The sequence below is a fragment of the Bos indicus x Bos taurus genome, chromosome 23 (genome assembly GCF_003369695.1).
Source record: "Bos indicus x Bos taurus breed Angus x Brahman F1 hybrid chromosome 23, Bos_hybrid_MaternalHap_v2.0, whole genome shotgun sequence".
NCBI lineage: Eukaryota > Metazoa > Chordata > Mammalia > Artiodactyla > Bovidae > Bos > Bos indicus x Bos taurus.
Genome location: NC_040098.1, coordinates 31,727,687 through 31,753,378, shown reverse-complemented (window position 1 = coordinate 31,753,378; position 25,692 = coordinate 31,727,687). Strand labels below are relative to the sequence as shown.

Sequence of the window (25,692 nt, the reverse complement as noted above, 5' to 3'; positions counted from 1 at the left end):
CAGGGTTGATACTGGGAAACCCACATGGGGATAAGTAACTATTACTGGTGTTAAGGGAGACTGGGTTCCCAGAGGCTACAGAGAAGCTGTGAATTTCAATGTAAGGAAGTCCTGCGGTAACTCCAGTTCTCACTAAGCCGACATACACTCCTCAAGAATTATTCCACCTCTCATCCTTGTACATCTGGAGGCAAAGGAAACATTCTCTCTCTTTTAGTTTTCCCATTATGCTGGAGGCTGACTTGGAAGCCAAAGGCTCTTCCCAGAAGACACTTGCATCCTGATATGAGCATCAGGTAAGTATGATGACCTTTACCTGGTCAAGGCTGTTAAGAAATGAATCAAACTTGAAGATGAGCACTGTGTGACTCTCTTCCTTTTTCTCAAATGTACTTTTCCTTCTCTCTCCACAGGCAGATTTCCTTGGTTATTCAGTTCATACAGCATGAAGTGACAGTAGCTTAAATTCTAAATTTTAATATATCCTCTGCTCAAGAGCCAGCCATACTTCACCTGGCCATCCCCACCACCCTTCAAAGACCCCTGAGTGAAAGGGCAGAGTCTTTGATGAAAGGATGGAGATAATCACAGGGGCCACTTTCTCTTGGACATTTCTCTTTAAGTAGAAGAGAACGATCTACACACTAGAAGTAGCTACTTTAAGGTAGAGAGGCCTTCTACACTTTAAGTGCAAAGTGGTGAAAGTCGTTGGCATTTTGGGACCCAGAAAACTCAGGGCTGCATCAACATTAGTCACATTGGCAGCTCTGAAACCACTGGTGCCCGACATAGCATCAGTTTGTCAAAGCAGGCACTGGCAGAACAGTAGTGATGAGCAACTTAGATGAGAAGGGGAAGAAAATAGAGGGTTCTGCTCACCAGGAACAGAGTCCATGTGAGAACTTTCAGGGAACTCTAGACAGAAATGGTGGCAAATAATAAAAGCAGAGATTTCTGTTGTGCCAGCCAGATGTAGAGCTGAGGGAAAGTACAGAGAGAAGAAACCTCCCAAGAAGGACTTTTCTTAATTTTCTTCCTTCTGCTTCTTGCAAAGCTCAGAGCTTGCCTTCCCCTCCATCTTTGCCTACTTGATATCCCATGGTGAAATGCTAAAGTCTCCACAGGTGTCAGAGAACACTTTTTCAGCAAACATTTCTGAATGTCCCACTATGTGGCAAGAGCAATGCCAAGTGGCATGACACAACTCCAGCCTGTGTTTCCTGAGACTGTATCAGCCCATAGGCCCAAGAGTGATAATAAACAACAGGCTGTTGTTTTATCTACTGTTTTATTTACTACTTCAACCCCACCTAAGGCTTCCCAGGTGACTCAATGTTAAAGAATCCACCTGCCGATGCAGTAGACAAGGGTTCAGTTCCTGGGTAGGAAGATCGTCTGGAGAAGGAAATGGTGAACCCACTCCAGCATTCTTGCCTGGGAAATCCCATGGACAGAGGAGCCTGGCAGGTACAGTTCACAGGGTCACAGAAGAGTCAGACACGACTTAATGACTAAACAACAACAATCCCTGCAGTCTGGCCAAAATGAACTGTTTCTGGCAGTTCCCAGGAAGTTCTTGCATGAGCTCTGTGTTCTCTGGAGTTTAAAGCACCTGTGCCTCTCTCCACTTTGCCTATCTCCGTGTAGAATACCTCTCTCTTCCCTTGAGTTCCGTCACTCAATCACTGAAAAAATAGCCCAAGAGAGGCCCTCCACTATCTTTAGCTTCTGCCACCAGACTCTCTATCCCTTTGGCTAAGACACAAGACAGTGGGGCTGGTGAAGAATCAGTAATAGAATCAGAGATGGTGTTGTCTGGCATCCTCTGGCGTGCATCTCATTCTACCCCAAAACCAGTCTCTCTCCAGAGGCAAATAGAAGTCTACGTTTATAAAACTGGATTTCCATACACAAAGGCAAAAAAGATTCAGTCCGTGGGATTGCCAAAGTATCTTACAAACACAAAAGGGTCTTGAAACAAAAACAATAAATACATAAATGTTTATATTCAGAGATATTTATATATACTATATTTACATAGCATATATTTATTATACATTTTATACATAATCTCAACTGCCACATAGCCTGTGATAAATACCACTATGAAATAAACACTGAGGACACTTATTTCTACCTGATATAAGAAAACACTTCCTAAGTCTTTAAGTATATTAACGTATTCATACATTACATGTTGATTCAACTGCACGCATTACAATACATGTCGATGGTTTGCTGTATGTCTGGCACTATTCTGCACATATAATGATTTTTTAAAAAAAGACAAATTTCCTGATCTTATAAATCTGTCATTTTACTGATGCAAATTAGAAAATAAATAAGAAATTTTTTTAAGAAACAGGAAAATTGTGGATTGTAATGAGTGATCTGAAGACAAAAAGCAGGGCAAAGCAATAGAAAATATCTTGAGCAGAGTTTTAGTTGGGGTGGTCAGAGAATTTCAAAAGGAGAAAAACCAGATAGACATAAACGTTCGGGTATTAATGTTGGGAAATTCTAAGGATGAGAGGGTTTCGCTGGTGGCTCAGTGAATAAGAATCTGCCTGCCAATGAAGAAGACAAGGGTTCGATTGTGATCCGGGAAGTTCCAACGTGCCTCAGAGCAATGAAGCTCATGCACCATAACTACTGAGCCTGTGCTCTAGAGCCCAGGAACCACAACTATTGAGCCCATGCATCACAACTAATGAAGACTGCATGCCCCAGACGCCGTGCTCCACAAAAAGAGAAACCTGTGCACCGCAACGAGAGAAAGCCCCAACACATCAATGAAGAACCAGCGCAGCCAAAAATAAATAATGAAAAAATTAAAAATAAAAATTCTAAAGATGGGAAATTGACAATAGCAAGAGAAAATACTAGAGAGGTAAGAAAAGGATTATGAGGGCTCCTGTATGCCATAGTGAGGAATTTGGAATTTTAGTTGAAGGCAATTGAAAACCACTTGAAGTTTTCGAGAAGGGAAGCGAGGCAATTCTTTTAGGAAGGATAATTCTTTTGGCAATATGCAAGAAGGCTATAACTCCTAAATTCAGTTTCTAAAACCCTTATAGTTTTGAAACTTCTTTCACATTATCACTTCCTTGACAAAATTATTTTGTGAATCTACTATACATACTAAACTCTTTTCCAGGCTATGGTACTGTTATGGGATATTTCTCCTCTTAGGTATTATTTACTATTAAATTTGCATCATGGTTTGTATGTGGTGTGTGCGTCTATGAAACAGAGAGACACACAGACAGAGGTTGATTTCTAAAATGAGACCAGATGATTTTACCAAAAAGAGAATGATTAATGTGAGGTCTGAATTTATAGGAAGTGCACACAAAAGGTTGAAAAGAGTATTTGCTCTATCATATTAAGCAATTTTAAAAGACATAAAGAAAGAAAACAAAAAAACATTGATGCTTTGCTGAGTTTTCACTGAAAATGGTAACAATGAGAGTTTCTCAGGCTTAGTCCTCTGGAACATACAGTATGGATACAGTGAATTCTAAATCACTTCCAATAAAAGTTTTCCAATCAATAGACATGAATACAGACTCCATATCAAAGGCTCCATGACTTTACTTATTAAAATATATTGTTCCCATTTCAATACAATTGTTCATAGTAAATTTTATTATCTGTGCATTTTCAGAAAGAAATATTTTTCTCTACACAAAGCAGAAGCAAGAAAGCCAGTCTAAATATTTCAATCGTCCAGGGAAGGACTAAGGCAGTACATATTTGTAACTTATTTCAAATTTCTAGATTTAATTTTTGAGAAACTCTTGAGTTATCTTTGTAGTTCATACATCATAAAGACAGTATCCCCAGCAGTTAAGAACTCATATTTTAGAGTCTGTTGGAATCCTGCCTCTGTGATTTACTAAGTACATCACTCTGATAAAATCACTGCATCTCTTTAACCCTCAGTTCCTTCACATATTTAGCAGAAATCATGATAATGCCAAGCTCACAGAGTTGTTGTGACAAATTGCATAGAAAGTGCTTCGGTCAGTGCCTGAAACACAGAAGGTACTCTTACTTAGTAACTCTCTAGCACCCCCTTGTTTGTCAACAAAAGAGTAACTGTGAAAAGGCCTCAAGCTTGCTCACAAACTCTACGTACTCAGGGGGAAAGACATGGATTAAACAAACAGCTTAACAGTATGGAGTTCTCTTAACTCCAACAAGCGGAGTACAATGGAAAGAGCTAACAACAGCGCCTTCTCTCGATTCATTCTCCTGGGCTTCTCCAACCAGCCCCAGCTGGAAACGGCTCTCTTTGCGGTCGTCCTGATCATCTACTCCTTGAGCTGTTTAGGCAATGGCGCCATTATGCTTTTGTCAACGATGGATCCTCACCTCCACTCCCCTATGTACTTCTTCCTCTCCAACCTCTCTTTTATGGATCTTTGTTTGACTACTTGCACTGTCCCTCAGACCCTGGCCAACTTTAAGGGGAAGGACAAGACCATCACCTATGGCGGCTGTGTGGCCCAGCTCTTCATTGCCTTGGGACTCGGGGGAGTAGAGTGTGTCCTCCTGTCTGTCATGGCCTATGACCGCTATGTAGCTGTGTGCCGTCCCCTCCACTACATGGTGATCGTGCATCCCCAGCTTTGCTTGCAGCTGGTTGTAACTGCTTGGCTTACAGGCTTTGGCAGTTCTGTAGTCCAGACAGCACTGACCATGACTCTTCCTCTCTGTGGTAAAAACCAAGTGGACCATTTCTTCTGTGAAGTTCCAGTGATGCTGAAACTGGCCTGCACCAACACCTCTGTCAATGAGGCTGAAGTCTTTGCTGTCAGTACCTTCTTCTTGGTGGTGCCCCTGTCACTCATCTTAGTATCCTACGGTCACATTACCCGTGCAGTCCTGAAGATAAAGTCAGCCCAAGGGAGACAGAAGGCTTTTGGAACCTGTGGTTCTCACCTAATGGTAGTGATTATTTTCTTTGGGACGCTCATCTCCATGTACCTTCAGCCTCCTTCCAGCTATTCACAGGATGTGAACAAAAGCATTGCACTGTTCTATACTCTGGTGACTCCCCTGCTTAATCCCCTGATTTACACTTTGAGAAACAAGGAAGTCAAAGGGGCACTAAGGAGACAAATGAGGAGAATCCTAGACTTGAGGCCGAGTTAATGCAGTGCTTGCAGGCCCAGGAAGTTCTGCAACGGAACACTTCTGAGAGTAAAAACTAGTTAATTTAAACACATCCTTATAAAGCACCAACCATGTGCGAGACTGTGTTCTAGATACTTGAGATGTATCAGTGAGACAGAGGCTAAACCATTGAGCTAAACCTTTTGTTAGGGAGAATATATGTTAAATAAGAAATTCTAAAAATAAACTATGCTATATCATGTACTACACAATAATGGGAATGAACAATAATTACACATACAAAAACATGAATGATTCCTACAAACATGATTTACAGTGAGCAAACTACATACAAAATAATTCCTACTGTATGATTCCATTTACATATAATTCAACCAAGGTACAATGAATCTCTGGTATTGAAAGTCAGAACAGTGGTTCCCCTGGGGACTGGGAGTTCTTCCTTGGAAGATATGTGGGGGAGGGGCATTCTGGAGTTCTGGTCAGGTTGTGATTCTTGATCTGGATGTTGGTGATATAAAATATTCAATCTGTGAAAATTTATCAAACCTGAAACTTAAAGTACCTGCACTTTCTGTATGGATGCTGGACTTCAAATCATTTACTTCTTAAAAGTTTTAAATAAACCAGATATTAGCAGAATACTTTGATTCTAAATGATCACACTAAGTATTTTTGTTACTTTCACATAAAATAAAATTTGGGTTTATCTTCTAAGTGATCTAAATTTCTTCTATCCATTGACCATCTTTAATAGATTTAAAGTGTTTAGATATTAGCAATTTCGGGCCAACTCAGATGAACCTTGTCTTGAAGATCTCAATTTAATGAAGATCTCAATTCAAGATCATGTGTCCTGTGAGTCTCTCTGGTCTCTTCATTCCATGTAGATACTTAGTGATCAGGTCTTGAGACAAAAATCATACTGATAATTTTCAGATGAAATTTCTACTACTGGGTATTATATTGCATTGAATTAAGTTAATCTTGACTGAAAAAGACATTTATTGTGAATATTTGTTTGTATGTCTGTATTTGTATAATGTAGCATACAAGAATGCATAATTTACTAGTAGCCAAAAATATTTTTACTTACTACAGATTTTTCAGTATTTAATAGCATATGATAAAAGGGCAGATACTAAAGGGAATTTATAAAACAGTGTAAAAACAGAAATAATTTTCTGGTAAGCTCAATGTGCCTTTGTGCAAATATGTTCTTCTTAAATATTTCTTATTTAATAATGGTAAGTTGGATGTTTTTTCATGCATTATACTCCTAATGAAACAATAGAAAAAGGATTTTTCTTTATTTAAGTGAAAACAGATTAATGACTTGTTGAGGTCTGTACTATTCTTACCTCAGCTTGTACTGAATATGAGTTATTTCTGATTATATTTTTTGTAATACAGAAGATATGGGTTTTTTATATCAACCCCTCGGAGTTTTCTTTTAAACCATGACAGCTAGCTTCACTGATAACCATATCATCTTTTGGCACAGAAGTTCCATACTCTGTAGTCATCTAGATGCTTACATTTTTCCTTTTCAGCAAATAAATGCTGAAAATTTATCATTTCATTCAAGGTAACCTTTTGTGAACTGCATTTCCCAATAAGATGCATTAGGTTACAGCTGAACACAGTTCCCACTGCAAGTCCAGTCACTCCTCCTTAGCCACAGACTCAGCCAAACATGGATCCATTTGATCTGTCATTCTCCATAAAGGATTTGAGGATCCAGCTTTTCTGGTATAGGAGCGGGTGGGGGGAAGTGCCTGAAACAACCCCTGGCCAATACTGGGAAACAATTGTACTTGGAAAGGTCAAATTAACTTTAGCAGCCATATTTTTGAAGCCATTATAAAGTTGTGAAAGTGATGAGGGTGATATAGACATGAGTAGCAGAAAGCACTGAACACTTCTGAGGTGAGCTGAAGGACAACTGCCTTTTTTTTTCTCATAGAGCATTTGAAGAGTGTGAGTGTGAATTGAGGATTGAGCATGGCCCATAGAGAGGGACTTTGGCACGAAAACATGAAAAGCCAAACACTCATGTAAGGCTAGCATGACAAGCTGAAAACTTAAAGAGACTTAAATACGTGGCCAGATGTTTCCAGTGGACATTTCTATTTCCAGAGGACTCCCCGGGAAGCCAGAAAGGCAGACAAAAGTTTCAAAAATATGGAATAATCTATCCTGCTACTCCATTGTGCTTAGGAAACAAAAACTCACTAGGGTAAGGGGTCCTTTCTCTAACACATAGTTCTCTTCGGTAAGGCAGTTGCCAAATTTTGAAGCTTCATGAAAGTGAAGGCGCTCAGTCGTGTCCACTCTTTGTGATCCCGTGGACTGTAGCCTACCAGGTTCCTACATCCATGGGATTTTCCAGGCCAGAATACTAGAGTGGGTTGCTATTTGGCTAAGTAGCTAAGCTAGATGTCTTTGAGGGGCAGAACTTAAGCTCCAAGAGTCTTTCAGGGCTGAGAACATACGACTTCTGAGACTTTCTGTCAAAACCCAGGAGAAGATTGTATCTCTTGTATCTCTAGAAGACAAGATAAAAGCTGAATAGAACAAGGACCAACTGTACAGCAGAGGAAACTATAGTCAATATTTTGTAACTATTTTTGTACTCAATAAAGGTTAAGAATCTGAAAAACGATATATACACACACACATATTGTGATCATCATTTCATGATGTATGTATGTATGTATGTATGTAACTCAAATCACTATTCTATACATCTTCAGTTCAATTCAGTCAGTTCAGTCGCTCAGTTGTGTCTGACTCTTTGACAGCCCATGAACCACAGTACACCAGGTCTCCCTGTCCATCACCAACTCCCAGAGTCCACTCAAACCCATGTCCATTGAGTCTGTGATGCCATCTTATCCTCTGTTGTCCACGCCTCCTCCTGCCCTCAATCTTTGGAAGGATAGTTATGACCAACCTGGAAAGCATATTAAAAAGCAGAGACATTACTTTGTCAACAAAGGTCCATGTATTCAAGGCTATCTTTTTTCCAGTAGTCATGTATGGATGTGAAAGTTGGACTATAAAGACAGCTGAGCAGAGAAGAATTGATGCTTTTGAACTGTGGTGTTGGAGAAGACTCTTGAGAGTCCCTTGGACTGCAAGGAGATCCAACCAGTCCATCCTAAAGGAGATCAGTCCTGGGTGTTCATTGGAAGGACTGATGTTGAAGCTGAAACTCCAATACTTTGGCCACCTGATGCGCAGAGCTGACTCATTTGAAAAGACCCTGACACTGGGAAAGACTGAGGGCAGGAGGAGAAGGGAACGACAGAAAATGAGATGGTTTGATGGCAAAACAAACTTATGCAATACTGTATATAAGACATGAAGTCATAAAACTTTTAGAAGAAAATATTATTCCTCAACGAAGCTGGAAGAAAATAAAAGAATAGCTATTATTAAAAACATAAAGGATAACAACAGTTGGTGAAGTTGGAAAAAGAACACTTATGTACTGTTGATGGGAATGTAAGATGGTAAGCCACTATGAAAAATAATATTAAGATATCAAAAAAAAAACTAAAGATAGAACTTCCATATTATCCAGCAATCCAAATTCTAGGTACACCAAATAAAATGAAATCACTATCTGCACTCCCATGTTCAATGCCCCATTTTTCACAATAGACAAGATACGGAAAAAACATATGTGACCAAAGAGGTGAATGGCTAAAGAAAAAGTTCTATGCATATCCAAAGGAATATTACTCATTAATGAGAAAGAATGAAATATTGCCCTTTGCAATAACATGGATGGACCATGACAGCATTATGCTCAGTGAAATAAGTCAGAAGAGAAAGACAAATGCTGTGTGATCTCCCATACATGTGACATCAGAAAAACTGAACTTGTTACAAACAGAGGGAAGAATGGTGGTTACCAGGGCCAAAGAGGTAGAAGAAATGAGGAGATATTGGCAAAAGGTACAAACTTCCAGCTAAAAATTAATAATTTCTGAGGAGTCAAAAAAATAAACTTTTTTAAATTTTTAAGGGGAATAAATATTTGACAAGATAAAGATCTTAGCTAACACTATGTAGATATCCCTTTACCATATACAGGTTTATCAAATCATACGTTGTACTCTTTAAACTAGCTCAATTTATATCTCATTAGATATAGAGGAAAATAATTGAAAATAAGTGTTATTATTCATTTCTTTCATCCTACTTATTTTTCCTCTCCTAACTCAGAATTTCACTATTGTTTAAGACAAAAATTTCTACATAGTTAATAAAGGAAAATACTCTAGCCTATGTACAAAGACTGCCTTCTCTTTGTGATCCCAATTTCAATCCAGAGCCTGAAAGAATGGCACTTCTAAAAGTTTAACATTTTGTGTATCCATCATAACAGCAAAAGGAGCATGATCTCTTCCATGAAGCTCCTTAGTGCAGCAAATTCTATCAATTTTCTTTTTAATGTGACTTGCAGGAATAAAAAATTACCGCATTGACTTGTGTGTATTTGTCCTTATTTCTGAAAACACTGAAATTACACCATATATAAACCTGTATCTTCCAAGTGATATAAGCTAAAGAAAACATTTCCTTCTACTGTTCATCCTCAGGAAAGAGTTAAGAGATCGATCTAAAAGTGGTTGCATACAGAGTGTGTGTTTGTGGATGTGTACATCTGGCTGTGCGTAATCACTTAGTAATGTGTGTTATTTAAAGCCAAATAGAAACCAAAACAGAACATGCTGGGGGAGGGAGGGTGAATATGAGGAGAAATGTTCTTTGGGAAGTACTGGAGGCTTTTCCCAAGATGGGGAGTAAACTCAGAGAGAGGTTGATCTCGTGATAACAATGACACATTGATGACTATGGTGCTCACTTTATTTATATTAAACCAAACAGAATTCTCATTGAGTGGATGCATCATTAAGAAACTTTCCAAAGAGAATCTTGGGAGACTATTGAACAATCCTCAAATGCATGAAATAAGGACTGAAAAATATTTAGTAAGCACTACTTATGACCAGCTAACACAAAATCAGGACTGGGCTCCTGAGAAAGGTTTTGACAACTAACAGTGACATTCCATTGATCCTGAGTATCCCCAATAAATTAATCACTGGAAATGCCTAGGACGCTTCAGTGAGACTAAAGCTACAGGTACAGCAACAGCTACCCTGGTGGCTCAGAGGGTAAAATATCTGCTTGCAATGCAAGATACCCAGGTTCAACCCCCAAGGAAAATCCCTGGGTCAGAAAGATCCCCTGGAGAAATGGCAACCGAACCCAGTATTCTTGCCTGAGGAATGCCATGGACAGAGGAGCCTCATGGACTACACTCCATCAGGTCACAAAGAGCTGGACAGGATGGAGCGACTTTCACTTTTCACAACTGAAGAGTTTTACTCTCAAAAGAGGTTAAAATTATCCTTAGAAATGGTCACCTAATTAGAAGAATTTGCAGCTTCTAAACACATTGTGGATTTAATTCACTACAAAATGGTTAAAAGAATCCACCAAACAATATAAATCAGTAGAATAGATTGTTTAAAAGGAACATGAATACCCAATCCCTATAGCTGCCGCAGGGACACCTTCCCCTGAACCCTCTGATTCAGGAGACATACAACTTTTCATTTCTGCATTTACACAGAGCACCCCTTCCCAGGAAACCACGTCCACAAGACATTTCCACACACTGTGGTTCCCTGAGTCTGACATATCAAGTTGAACTATGCTACAATACTGAAAAGACGAAAGAAGCTCTCAGTCATAATACAAACAGGCATCAGAAAAGAGCACACCTACAGAGGAAAGAGTTGACAGAAAACTATAATCTGTTCTTCCGTCCTCAGTGACCCTGGTTAGAGCAGAACCCTGGGCAAACAAAGAGTTAACACTGAAATCTACTGACTAGGAGATAAATGAGGATATTACAGGGGTCACTATATGCTGATTACCATTCTACTCATATTTTTAGCAGGGTGGATAGGGTCTGTTTACAGTACACAGACTACAATTGTTCTAATGAATAAAAGTCCTAAATGCCAGAACACGACTACAAAGGTGAAGATATATCAGGTGAGAAACTCTCAAGCCCTCCTTTGCTCTCTTGTACGATACAAGTTAAACAAGTGAGAGTCCCTCATTTGTTTTATATATCCCATTTTAAAAACCTAAGTTCAGGAAGCAGAGTCTGACTGGTTTGGGGCCTCACAGACACTGCACATGTTGTTGCTCTTGTTTTGTATTATTTTCTAATTGTTGGTCAATCTGGTGCTGGTTAGGAACTGTGCTTCATGGGAGTCTGACTGACACTTCAGGCTTCCAAGGTGGCACCTTACCTGAGCACACTGTGTTCACCTTGTGTTCCTCAGAAGGCAAAAATGATGAAAGATTATGACTTGCTGTTGGGCGTATTGACAGTTCTGAACTCCAGATGGGATCAAATAATTTAGCCAAAGCCTGGATACACCCAGTGCAGCCATTTCACAGATATTAAGAATTCAAAAGGAGGGAATTCCTCAGCATTCCAGGGTATAGGCTCCATGCTTCTCCTGCAGGGGCCATGGGTTCAATTCCTGTTCTGGGAACTAAAGAGGGAAAGCTTGGAAAGGTAGATATCATTTGAAAAAATTATAAAACAGAACTGAACTTTGGGTACATGGTATTTTTTAAGTGATCTTTTTTTTTTTTTTTTTTTTAGTGCAGCCTCGGATCTAGATAACTTTTCTTATCTGTAATTTATTCTGAAGTAATATACACATCCAAATGACACTCAAGCATTTGCTTAAAACAAATAAATCTGTTTGGTGGCAGTCCTTAGGAGCAGACAAGTAGCTACTCACTCAGGAAAATAGGCTTTGTGACTTTATGTGACCTTGAAGGTTTCTGCACCAAAGAAAGTATCACTGAGGACTATTTGGGCATAACTATCAAGACCTGATTGAGTAATAAGGAGAGGCGGAAATTTCTCACCATTCAGAGTACAGAGCACTCCAAACTGCTTTTTATCAGGTATATGTTCAGCATTACTGTGGGGTCAAAATCCTTGGTTTCACAAGTATTTAACTCAAGGGTGAAGAGTGTGGTGTGTTAGGAATATAGATAGAATCTTGACCCTGTATATAATTTACCCACACTGCCATATCCAGCTTGCAAGACCACTTCTCAGGCAAATTGGCTGAGAGGGTTCAAGGCCCAGGAGGATGGTTAGCTGCTAGGAGAGGGAACTGTGTGATAGTTGTCATGCTTTTGTCTCCACTGAGAGACACAAATGCACTTACTTGCCTAGTGGTACTTGCTGGGGAAATCTACCAAAAATCATAAATATTTCTGTGATGATGGCACAGTCAAAGCTTTAACCTCCAGAGAGAACATACACTGTTCATGACGCTTAACTTACACACACAAAAAAACAGAATCTATACCTGAAAATAAATATATGCTGTAAACTGAACTTGAGTGGGGATCTAAGAGCTAGAATGTCAGATTAATTTTCTATGGAATGTTTATTTTGTTACTCGTAATTCAGAACTCTGTGACAGTTATTTCACAATTACACAGCTACTACTAAAGCTTAGTCATGTATTTTTAAATTAATAGACACAATATTTGTTTTTTCAATTTCCTTCTGATGAGTCTGAGGACATCTCCACAAAACATGGGATTTCCTGGGAATCAGGGGCCATTTCCAATAGCTTTATACTTCACTAAATCTGAAATTCATAGGAAGTTTGGCAGAGGAGAGATTCTAAGGTCTTAACCAATTGATGCCTAAATCAAAGAATTTATAAAGTGGCACGACGAGAATAATCTAAACATATTTTACCCTTTGAAACTTTTGCTGCGTCACAGTAGGTAAAATGTGTAGAATACGTAATAGAACTTGGGTCATATGCTGCTCAGATATAATGCCCTCGAAAATTCCTCATTTAAAAATCTCATTTAACAGAGGAACTAGGTGGTTCACAAAATTAAAGTAACCAACTTTGTGCCTCACATCAGTGTTTTTCTCCTGCTGTGAACAAAAATACATGTAAGAACTACCTGGTGTTGTTACCAACGAAGGGCTACCAGTGTCACTGCCAGCAGTGCATCATACCCTTCGCTCAGTGAGTCCTAGCACGGCCTTCTCTGAAATGATCCTACACAATATGGCGGCTGCACTGCTGAGGTTACAGTTGCACCTGATGTCTGAATGGCTTTACCAAAATTAATACAGCAAGATTTTCTTTGAGATTCAACTTTATTTTCCCCACAAGTGCTCCATCTACATCAGTGAAAAACATCTGATCAAACCATCAAACTATGGAATTTTCGTAGAGACATGATCCAAATAAGAGAATGAATGGTATCTTCTAGTAACTCCTAGAAAATATTATTAATAATATTCCTTACAGTGTTTCAGTGGCTTTATGTTCTTATTTGGGCTTCATGTAATATAGACGCATGTCTTTTTGCAAATAGATATGGAACAATGTACCCAAATGGGAGTGCAAATAAAAATCCTTGGAACTGTTAAAACAATAACTACAAAACAGATGCTGTCAGAACACTGAATCAGCATCTCTGGAAGTTGAAAAGAATACATGAACTTAGAATCTGAACACTCACTTTTCAACGGGAATGAAAGGAACAAATTCCCTTCAGAAATGTCAGAGGGAATTTTAGATGACTTGTGCGGGACACACAGATGCATCTAAAGAGCACTGGCGTTCAAGGTCCTTCCATTAAACTGTCCTCCTCAGCCATCATCTGGAGTCAGAGTCCTTCCAAAGCAGCTTCTTCATCGCTCCCTTCACATCCCTGTTCCTCAGTGTATATATGAGGGGGTTGGTCATGGGGATAATGACAGTGTAGAAGAGAGACATGAACTTGTCCTGATCCTGGGAGTTCTTGCTGCTGGGCTGATAATATACATAGATGGCTGTGCCAAAGAACAGGGAGACCATCGTGAGGTGGGATCCACACGTGCCAAATGCTTTTCTCTGCCCCGCAGTGGACTTTATTCTTAAGACAGCCCTGACAATCCGACCATAGGAGAACACAATCAATGCAACAGGTGTGAGAAGAATGATGACACTGGCAAAGAAGCTCGCATACACATTCATAGTGGTGTCAACACAGACAAGTTTGAGAAATGGAGGGATCTCACAAAAGAAGTGGGCTAATTTATTTCTTCCACAACGAGGTAAAAGGAAGACAAGCGCTGTCTGCAATAAGGAGTTGGCAAAACCAGTGACCCATGAAGCAGAAGCCATCAGGGCACACAGACGGGGGTGCATGATTACTGTGTAGTGAAGGGGCCTGCAAACAGCTGCATAGCGGTCAAATGCCATAACTCCTAGGAGAATACATTCTGTACATCCCAACGCCAGAGAGATGTACATTTGAACTACACAGCCACCAAAGGAGATGGATTTGTCTTCTCCGCTGAGATTAAATAGGAACTGGGGAACAATGCTGGTGGTGTAGCACATGTCCAGAAAGCTCAGGTTAGAGAGGAAAAAGTACATCGGGGTGTGAAGACATGCGTCCAAGTAGGACAATGCAATGATGGTTGTGTTTCCCAGCAAAGTGAAGATGTAGAAGATCAAAAGGACCACAAAGAGGATGAGCTCAAGTTGAAGCCTGTCAGAGAAGCCCAGTAAGATAAATCCAGTGAAAGAACTTTCATTTTTCTGTTCCATCCTTTGCTAGCACATGGCTCCTGTCAAATCAAGCATTTAGCAATTTATTAAAGGTATCTTCCAAAAAAGTGCAGGGATAAAGAGAAAAATTTGTCATGTCCAAAGACATGGTCATGTGATTTATATGCAACTATTTGAATAAATGATGTACCTATTGAAATTGAGCTCTATACTATCACAAAAAGTTATATAGAGAGTTATATATTGATAATTAATATAAGAAAATAATAAATAATAATAATAAAATCAAATAATGAACCTTGGTTTGCACCAATCATACATATAAAGTGCCTTTTTCAGATTGAGTTTAATAGGATTATAGGATGATCATTATATATGTACATTTTAGAGAAAGTGGGAATGAGGGAAATCAAGGGAGAGTGATCAGAAAGAGTAAGAAAGACGTAGACAAAGGAAGAAAGTTTATTTTAAATATGTATCTCATAATTCTACATAACTGGATATGCACATACATCACATGTAATAGGGGCTTCCCTTGTGGCTTAGCTGGTAAAGAATCCGCCTGCAATGCAGGAGACCTGGGTTCTATCCCTGGGTTGGGAAGATCCTCAGGAGAATGGAAAGGCTAACCAATCCACTATTATGGCCTGGACAATTCCATGGAATATATAGTCCATGGGGTCGCAAAGAGTCAGACAGGACTGAATGATTTTCACTTCACATGGAATAGAATAATACAAAATAATCTCTAAAATGCATTCACATATAGAAATTTATGAGCTAGAATGTACTTGTACAAAGGATTATATTACATTCAAAGTATCACAATGATACTGCCTCATGTAAACATTTGGGCAGAATAGTTAGTCGACTCCTACTACAGGATATTAGTGAATGCTATATCCTGGTCTTTTCGTATAGTACTAAAAAGTAAATTGCTCAGAGCCTGAAAAATCACCTTCAATTATACTGCTTAACTCTTGCCCTTAAGATACCTAAAATTACTATACCAATATAACAAGAACTCCAAAAATGTATTCACTGTGCATAGTCAGTTCATGGGCTTTCCTCTTGGCTCAGTGGTAAAGAACCGCCTGCCAATGCAGGAGACGCAGGAAACATGGATTCAATCCCTGGATTGGGATGATACCTTGAAGAAGAAAATGGCAATCCACTTCAGTACAGAAAATCCTGGTGGGATAGCGTCCATGGGGTCGCAAAGAGCTGGACATGACTTAACAACTAAACAACAGAAGTAGTCAGTTCACAGTAGAAGTTCAAAATCCAGTGAGCTGCACTTACATTTTCTTTCTGTTGATTTCATTTTCACATATTACCAACAACTAAAATGCCTGGAATTCCTATAGGAGACAGGATTATTCACTATCAACATTTGAATGGCAATGAAGAACATATAAATGAGGAAGAAATGGATCAATCACAATCTCAGAAATAACACTTCTAATCAGTATGAAAAAGGGTTTGGCCAGGTTGGGGAGAAGAGGCTGAAATGGGGATTTCTTTGCTGTTTATTGAGTGAATGTCCTCAAGACAAAGAGAATCAGGGAAAAAGAACAGAGCAGACAAATGTGCTAAGCAAGGATTGATCTCAAATGGAATAGCATGAACGTGATCCCATAGAAAGCTGGAAAAGGACTCTCCAAATAGAACTATCTGCTGGTAAAAATATTCTGTCTTCACTTACACGATCAATGCTACCTGAGCATTTCAGGTGGGGCAGATAAAAAACTGAATTTTAAATTTCACTTTAACTCAGGTAAATTTAAATACCTAATCATTTAAATGAGTCTAGTTACTACTATACAGAATAACAAGCTGTGGAGCATGCATTGTGTCAGATGCAGTCCCACCTTGACAAAAAGGCAGCCTTTTATATACCCCACGAGTCTGTCGTTGACTGCAAGCTGCCCCAAACACATTCAGGAGACCTCCTGGCAATGTGGCTCCAATTCAACTGATGGCAATTTTCTGAAGAAGGAAAGAGCTCTGAAGCTATCAGTCAATACTCGTGACAAATAAGGTGTGGACTGGTGCACCAGCTAATAGAAAACATATGAGCTGACACTGGAAGCATTCATACAAAATGTAGAGTCCATTCATAAGTGTGTGCAAGGACGGACGGACAGTCACCAGTGTACATTACACAGCACCTTGTCATTTGCCTAATTTACCGATAAATTAAACATTCAGATCACCTTTTCTGACCCACTTTTCTCCTCTCAAATTGGTATTTCTCTTCAATTGAAGAATGATCATTTTTCATTACCAATAAATTAAAAAATGCATTGACACAATAACCACGAAATGGACATTCATTGTTGTAACTGCAAAACTAGCATGTGGAAAAGTAAACATGTTCATTTCTTTAAGAAAATGAACATTTTAAAACAACAGACATTGACAATACACTTTAAGAAACATTCTGTAATTTCACAGAAAATAGGGAGCTGAGGAAAAAATAAAAGTGTATAGTCTAATATTTTCACATTCACATATATGCTATTATTCAATTACTGAAGGACATGTTTTATTACAGCCAAAAATCTTGTATTTAAATTTTTCCATATATACATACTGAGACATAATGAATATACTACAATAGGATGAAATGTCTAAGAACAAAATGTTGGCCTCCATAAGGAACAATTAAGTTCTTAAAGTTGGTGAATTTTTATAGGAATTTCTGTTTCATTTGCCAACTGACATGTACGTTACTCAATGTAACCTTTAAAGAACACTTGCAACTGAAAACAAGCTAACTTACCAATTCCTAAAGTGCTACAGAGATCAAGTTCCAGTTCTCTCAGTTTTATTCACCTTATGTGAGTGTACTAAGCTCATTCTCTACTTCATTTCCAAGTTCCTGCCTTTAACACAGTACTGGACATAGGAAAGTGGGTATGTAGACTAAGGACACAGGTTGTATGAAATGAGTACATAAGTTGACTCTACCAGCATTGGAATATCCTTAAGTTTTCCTTAAGCAAGAAGATGCTTTCTCTTGATAACTTCAAATACCTTCACAGGGTACTGAAGATCAGCATTCTGTCTAGCTGGTAGGATGACATAGGAAGGCAATTTCAAACTCTCAGGATTCCTTCTGAATATAATGCCTTGGCTCTGTGACAGAGAGCTCATTATGAAAGCATGAGATTGGTATGAAATGGCAGTAAAACTGGTCTGGTGAAAACTGTTTATGTGGCTGAAGTCTCTGAGGAATGGATGTCCTGTACTGTTAATTAGCTGATGTCACTTTGCTGCCCAGAGATGACAATCCTCGGGGAAAATGAATATCAAAGAGAATCCAAGAGAATACCTAATCTGCCTCTTTTGTAACTCCTCATAAATGACAGAGGTCAGATAACTCCCTAGACTTTGCAGTTATCTTAGCTCTCCTCTTTTAATGGCTTAGGTATTTTACTATTTTTTCACACAATTGCAAAAAAAAAAAAAAAACTGCATATATAAATAAGAACTCGTTCAGTTACTTAACTTTAAATATGTTAATTTTCACCTAATGTTCATAATTTTCACCTAAAATTCACATAATATTCATTTTAAAATTCTTTTTTCTTTGTTTTATAATTAATTTTTTTTATTTTTAATTGAAGGAGAATTGCTTTACAGTATTGTGTTGGCTTCTGCCAAACATCATACAAATCAGCCATAGGTATAACTATGTCCCTTCCCTCTTGTGCCTCCCTCCACATCCTACTCCTCTAGGTTGTACAGAGCCCCTGTTTGAGTCCCTGAGTCATACAGCAAATTATAACCAACTTCTAAGAGATCACAGAGTTAAAGTTTAGGCAGATTCTAAACTTTAAGATGATATATTAAATGGCAAAACCCACATTTTACTCCCAAACTTCTAATGTGGCTAAGGAAAAATATCAAGTCTTCTACCATTGTTCAATTGCTATCAGAGAGTTGCAATAATTTACTTAACCAAACAGAAAAACTATTGACTTTTTAAATGGAACTTCCATGGTTTTCTACAGTTCAGCTCATCTTTCCATTTACGATGCACATGATTGAGTTAATTAAGATAGCTATAATTGCTCAAGTAAATTGAAAGAGACTTGAAGGGTATTGTGTGTTTTGAAGTTTGAAGATCAATCAATTTCAAAACAACTTATACCCTTGACTATACAAGGAAAAGGCAGGAATACTTAACATCTGTCTATGGAAGGCTTTGACCTAACCATCAAATGCAGCTTCAAAAAATGTAAAATCTCTTTTCCCCACTAGAATACATTTTTTTTTTAATTCCAGTAACACTTTATTTATGGACACTGAAATTTGAATTTGATATCATTTTCAGGTGTCACAAAATATTCTTACTCTTTAATTTTTGACTATTTAAAGCGTAAAACCATTCTTAGCTCACAGGCAGTACAAAAGCAGGCAGTGGGCTGGATGTAACCTGCAGGCCAGCACCTGCTCTAGGGTCTCCTCCGGGTCCTCAGAGTTGATCTCTGCATCCTCTGTACCCAGGTGGTGATGAAGGATCTTGTAGGAGATTTTAGGGGCCAGTTGTGCTCCCACACCACCCTTCCCCCATTTCCTTGACCAGAATTAGTTACAGGCCCTACTGGGATATAAGTGGTCTAGAAAGTACAGCCTCCTATATGCCCAAGAAGAAAATGAAATGGTGTGGGGAAGAAACGGCAACATATTTGCCATCAAATAATTTTTCTATATTTTCCATTCTTCTTGCCTTTCTTTAAAATATTTCTCACTTTCCTTTTCCCTTCCCCAGCCAGGTGGTTCATCATTTCATACTGTTTCAGTATGACCTTTCTTTAAATATTTCTTCAAATATTTCTTTTTTATCTTGAAGCTTTTCTTGACTCATCTAACCAAAAATAATATCTTTCCTTTGAAGCACCAAAGAACTTCTCTCATCATTTACTTTACCTAACATGGTGAATACTTGTGAACTTTTCTTCTTCCCATCGCTAGGTTATAAGATCCTTGAGGGTTGTGTTAGTGTTAGTCGCTCAGTTGTGTCCAACTCTTTGCGACCCCATGGACTGCAGGCCACCAGGCTCCTCTGTCCATGGAATTCTCTAGGCAAGAATACTGGAATGGGTGACCATATCCTTCTCCAAGGGATCTTCCCAACCCAGGGATTGAACCCTGGTCTCCTGCATTGCAGGCAGATTCTTTAACATCTGAATCATCATGGAAGCCCTGAGGGTTGGTACTACACCGATTTTGAATTACAGTTTTCTTGAAATGAAACTCATATGTGATGAAATTGACCCATTTAAAGAGTACAATTCAACATAAAATGGTACAGCTGCTATGAAAAACAGTATGGCAGTTCCTTCAAAAATTAAAAATAAAATTATCATACAATCCAACAATTCCACTTCTGGGCATATCCAAAAGAACTGAAAGCAAGAACTCAAACAGATATTTGTCCACTCATGTACATAGCAGAATTATTCCCAATAGTGGCATAATGGCAACCCAAATGTCCATTGACAGATGAATGGACAAACAAAATGTGCTACATATATATATATATATATATTCAAAGGGATAATATTCAGCCTTAAAAGGTGGGGAATTCTGACACATACTACATGAATAAACCTGAGGCTCCTCTGCTAAGTGAAATGAGCTAGTCACAAAAGGACAAATACTATTTGATTCCACTTATATGAGGTATCTAGAGTACTCACAATTATAGAGTATAGAATGATGATTGCCAGGGAGAGAAATGGGGAGTTCTGGTTTAATGAGCACAGTTTCAGTTACAGGATGGGAAAAGTTCTAGAGATAGATGGTGCGAGATGGTGCTGGTTACACAGCTTTGTGAATGTGCCTAATGCCACTGAACTGTACACATAAAAATGGTTATGATGTTAAGTTTTATGGTATATGTATCTTATCATAAAACGTTTTTAAAATACATAGTAACAATGTCACCAAAAAAGGAGCACACTTAAGTTGTTTTTAGATATTTGTAAAGTTGTCCAACCATTGCCACAATTTTATTTTACTTTTTTAGACTTAAAAAATTTTTTTTTTTTAGTTTTTTGGCTGTGCCCCATGGCCTGTGGGATCTTAGTTCCCCAACCAGGGATTGAACCCATGCCCCCTGCATCAGAAGTGTGCAGTCTTAACCACTGGATTGCCACGGAAGTATGCCACAAACAATTTTAGAACCTTTTCATCACCCTAAAAAGAAAACCTGTACCCATTAGCAGTCATTCCTCATTGCCCTTCCTCCCAGCTCCTGGCAACTACTAATCAATTTTCTGTCTCTATTGATTTCCCTATTGTGAACATTTCATACAAATGGAATCATATAACATGTAACTTTTTGTGTCCAACTTTAACTTAGCATAATGTTTTTTAAGGCCCATCCACACTATCGGATGTATCATTTACTTTTACAGCTGAGTGATTTTTCCGAAGGAGAGATATATTGTCCATGCATGCTCAGTCGTATCCAATTTTTTTGGACCCTATGGACTGTAGCCCTCCAGGCTCCTCTGTCCATGGGATTCTCCAGGCAAGAATACTGCAGTGGGTTGTCATGCCCTTCTCCATGGGCGTCTTCCTGACCTAGGGGTCCAACCTGTGTCTCCTGCCTTTGCAGGTGGATTCTTTACCACTGAAACCACCTGAGTAGCCCCAGAAAGAGATGCTGCTGCTGCTAAGTCGCTTCAGTCGTGTCCAACTCTGTGCAACCCCATAGACAGCAGCCCACCAGGCTCCTCTGTCCCTGGGATTCTCCAGGCAAGAACACTGGAGTGGGTTGCCGTTTCCTTCTCCATAGAATACATTTTGTTTCAGAATAATAGACCACTGCTAGTTAGTAGTATAAGCTATCTAAGAGAAAGCTATTTAGGTTTGAAGCATCTTGGTTTTCATATGTTATTAGTCAGAAAAGCACAGAGAACTTCAATAATTAACTTAAATTTTATAGCCAGCCATTTTCCATATAAGCATAAATTCATTTTTTAATAACATTCTACCCATAGAGAGAAACTATCTCTTCTTTAAAATAGTCTTAATTAGAATCTTCTCAGTAATCTTGCCACTATTTAAATCCCAACATAATATTTATAAGGAGGCTTAGGAAAGACCAATATGGCATAGGGTGTCCAGAGATGGAGAGAATCTGCTGCTGCTGCTAAGTCGCTTCAGTCATGTCCGACTCTGTGTGACCCCATAGACGGCAACCCACCAGGCTCCCCTGTCCCTCGGATTCTCCAGGCAAGAACACTGGAGTGGGCTGCCATTTCCTTCTCCAATGCATGAAAGTGAAAAGTGAAAGTGAAGTCACTCAGTCATGTCCAGTTGTTTGCAACCCCATGGACTGCAGCCTACGAGGCTCCTCTGTCCATGGGATTTTCCAAGCAAGAGTACTGGAGTGGGGTGCCATTGCCTTCTCCAGGAGAGAATCATAGACCTGCTATTAACACTTCTTCCTGGTTCACTCTTGCTGCTGCAACTATTAATTGGCAAAATAATGTTGGATAATAATTTGATATTATCTAGGAATGCTAACTTGAAATTGCATGCTTTTTTTCCTATGCTATTTTTCAAAATTCTTGTTTTATATTGAAATATAATACAACAAAAGCAAGATGTATTTTTTTAAAAGTCTATGAATGAGGATTCAGCAAAATAAAATCATTATTAAAGACCCTGTTAAGAGGATAATAAGATAAGCTACAAACTGGAAGAAAATATTTTCAAACTGCTTATCATAGAAAATACTCATATCTAGAATGTACAAAGAACTCAAAACTCTACAATAAGAAAATAACTCAATTAAAACACATTCAAGCAGATAACTCGCCAATGTAAATAAACAGATGGTAAAGATATCTTTATGAAACATGAAAACATGTTTAGCATCACCAATTTACAGCAAAATGCAGACTAAGACCATGAAGACATATCACCACCCACCTACTAGAACAAAAATGAAAAATATAGGAACAATAACAAATGTTGGAGAGATTGTGGAAAACTTGAATCACTCATACATTACTAATGAGCATATAAAATGATGCAGTTACTTGATAAAAGACTTGGCTGTTTCTTTAAAAACTGAACATGTACTTGCCATACAGCCCAGTAATTATGCTCTTGGGCATTTATGGCAAAGAAACAAAAATTTATTCCACACAAAAACCTGTGCACAATTATTCATAGCAGCTTTATCTGTAACAGGAAAAAGCTGAAAACAATTAAAATATTCTAAACAAATACTGGTACATCCATACCGTGGAATACTACTTGGCAATAAAAAAGAATAAACTATTGATACACACAACATCTTAGATGAATCTCAAGGGTATTATGTTGAATGAAAATAAGTCTATGTTAATAGGCAAAATATGATCTCATCTATATAACACCTATGAAATAACAAAACAATAGAGACAGAGACCATATTAGTACTGCTCAGGAGTTAGGGATGGTTTTACAGGGAGGGGGTACTTCCCTAATAGCTCAGTTGGTAAAGAATCTACCTGCAATGCAGAGGACCCTGGTTCAATTCCTGGGTTGGGAAGAATCCCTTGGAGAAGAGAAAGGCTACCCACTCCAGTATTCCAGCCTAGAGAATTCCATGGACTGTATAGAGCTGGGGATCTAAAGAGTTAGATGCGACTGAACAACTTTCATTTTAAGGGGAAGGGAGGGACTAGAAGTGACTATAAAAGGGTATCACAAGGGAGATGTGTGTGGTGATGGGATAAATCCATATCTTGATTGTGATGGTAGCTACAGGAATTTACACGGGGAAAAATTTACATAGACCTAAACACACACATTGTATGTATGTCAGTTTCCTAGTTTTTAAATTGTATAATGGCTGTGTAATGGGATTCACTGGTAGTTCAGCTGGTAAAGAATCCACCTGCAAAGCAGGAGACTCCAGATCAATTCCTGAGTTGGGAAGATCCCCTGGAGAAGGGACAGGCTACCCACTCCAGTAATCTTGGGCTTCCCTGGTGGCTCAGAGGGTAAACAATCTGCCTGCAGTGCAGGAGACCTCAGTTTGATCACAGGGTTGGGAAGACTCCCTGGAAGAGGGCATGGAAACCACTCCAGTATTCTTGCCTAGAGAATCCCCATGGACAGAGGTTCCTGGCGGGCTACAGTCCATGGGGTTGCAAAGAGTCAGACATGACTGAGCAACTAAGCACAGCACAGCATAGTTATATAACATAAAATCACTGGGAGAAAATAGATCAAATTTTCAAGACTTCTCTCTACTAACTTTGGACTTTCCCGTCAATCTGTAATTATTTCAAAATGAAAAGTCTAAAAATAAAAAAGACTTGAATAGAACAAGAACTAGAGAATGAGAAAAAGAGGGACAGACAGAGACACAAAGCAACAAGAATGGCAAAGAGAGAGAGAATGAGAGAGGAAACTGCTCAAAGCGGGAGAAGATTCCTGTTCATTCATGACATACTGGTTCCAGATCTCCTCTCCTCCCATGGGCACAATAAATCTACAGTTTTACACAGAACAACTTCAAAAAGAAATGCAGAAACTAGCTGGGTGAATCCTATACACAAGGTGAATAACAAAAACCCCACACTAAAATCATTAGAAGATAAAAAAATAAATAAATCATTAGAAGAGGCAGAGACAATATCTCTACATAAACCCCATCCTTGGAGCCACAATATACAATCAGGAGGGAAGTCATCACTGCCAGTTTCTCCCAGGGAAACAAAGTGTCCCACACTTGGCACCTTATCTTTGAAGACTTCCACCTAAGACATGACCTCCAAAACATAGAGCTCTGAAAGCCAAAGAAGATTGTGTCCATGAAATCCATGAGGCTACAAAGAACTGAGAAACAGTTCTTAACAGGCTCACCCAGACTCACTGTGGCTGTCTCTCCAGGGAACAGTACAGAGACACAGACTGAAACCTCCAGCTTGTCCCTGAAAGAAGCCTATTTCCTTATGTGAAAAGCTAAGACTTCTAACATATATCTCGGGGTCAACTGCAATCCTCACCAAACACCCGAGAAGCCAACAGGTGCCGTCATCGTGCTCTCCCTCTGTCCCGCCCCAGGTCACCATTGTCTGTAAAGGAGTTTGTGCACCTGTGTGGCCGCCCAGGTTTTGTGGCTGCTGCCAGAGGACACACTCTTATCGTGTAGCCCAGGCCCCCTCGAGGGCTTGCGTTCCTGGGTCCAACAGGACAGTAGCAAATTAAGGAAAGGCTCCTAACTGGCTGCCTGTGCCCCTCCTGCCACACACACACACTTAGGGCTCAATATGGAAGGACAGACAGAAACTCGCGTTTCCCACTCTTCTCCTGAAACAGGTGAGATGTAACAAGCAGGAAGGCCAGGGGTCTCCAAACGGAGGAAATAGGCTGCAAGTGCCAGACATTTTTTCTCTCTCCCTTAAGAGGCAGGACTTCCCTGGTGGCTCCGACTGTAAAGCCTCTGCCTACAATGCAGGAGACCCGGGTTCAATCTCTGGGTCAGGAAGATCTCCTGGAGAAGGAAATGGCAACCCACTCCAGTATTCTTGCCTGGAAAATCCCATGGAAGGAGGAGCCTGGTAGGGCTACAGTCCATGGCGTCGCAAAGAGTCGGACGCAAGTGAGTAACTTCACTTTTAAAAGCAAAAATAAACAAATGGGACCTAATTAAACTTAAAAGCTTCTGCACAACAAAGGAAACTATAAGCAAGGTGAAAAGACAGCCTTCAGAATGGGAGAAAATAATAGCAAATGAAGTAACTGACAAACAACTAATCTCAAAAATATACAAGCAACTCCTACAGCTCAATTCCAGAAAAATAAATAACCCAATCAAAAAATGGGCCAAAGAACTAAATAGACATTTCTCCAAAGAAGACACACAGATGGCTAA

At 39.1% G+C, this 25,692-nt stretch overlaps 1 protein-coding gene and 1 pseudogene across 1 annotated transcript; one reads left to right on the top strand and one right to left on the bottom strand.

Moving 5' to 3' along the window:
* The first annotated feature begins 4,215 nt into the window (after nucleotides 1-4,215).
* Nucleotides 4,216-5,160, top strand: LOC113881642 (olfactory receptor 2G6-like). The gene has a single exon (XM_027524720.1). It carries the CDS (start codon nucleotides 4,216-4,218, stop codon nucleotides 5,158-5,160), a length of 945 nt encoding a protein of 314 aa, XP_027380521.1.
* Nucleotides 5,161-13,895: 8,735 nt separating this feature from the next.
* LOC113881634 lies at nucleotides 13,896-14,849 on the bottom strand (annotated as a pseudogene).
* Nucleotides 14,850-25,692: the final 10,843 nt, after the last annotated feature.

Bases quoted from the DNA above. Each gene is read 5' to 3' on its own strand.
- LOC113881642 (XM_027524720.1), top strand. From the start codon at position 4,216: ATGGAAAGAGCTAACAACAGCGCCTTCTCTCGATTCATTCTCCTGGGC.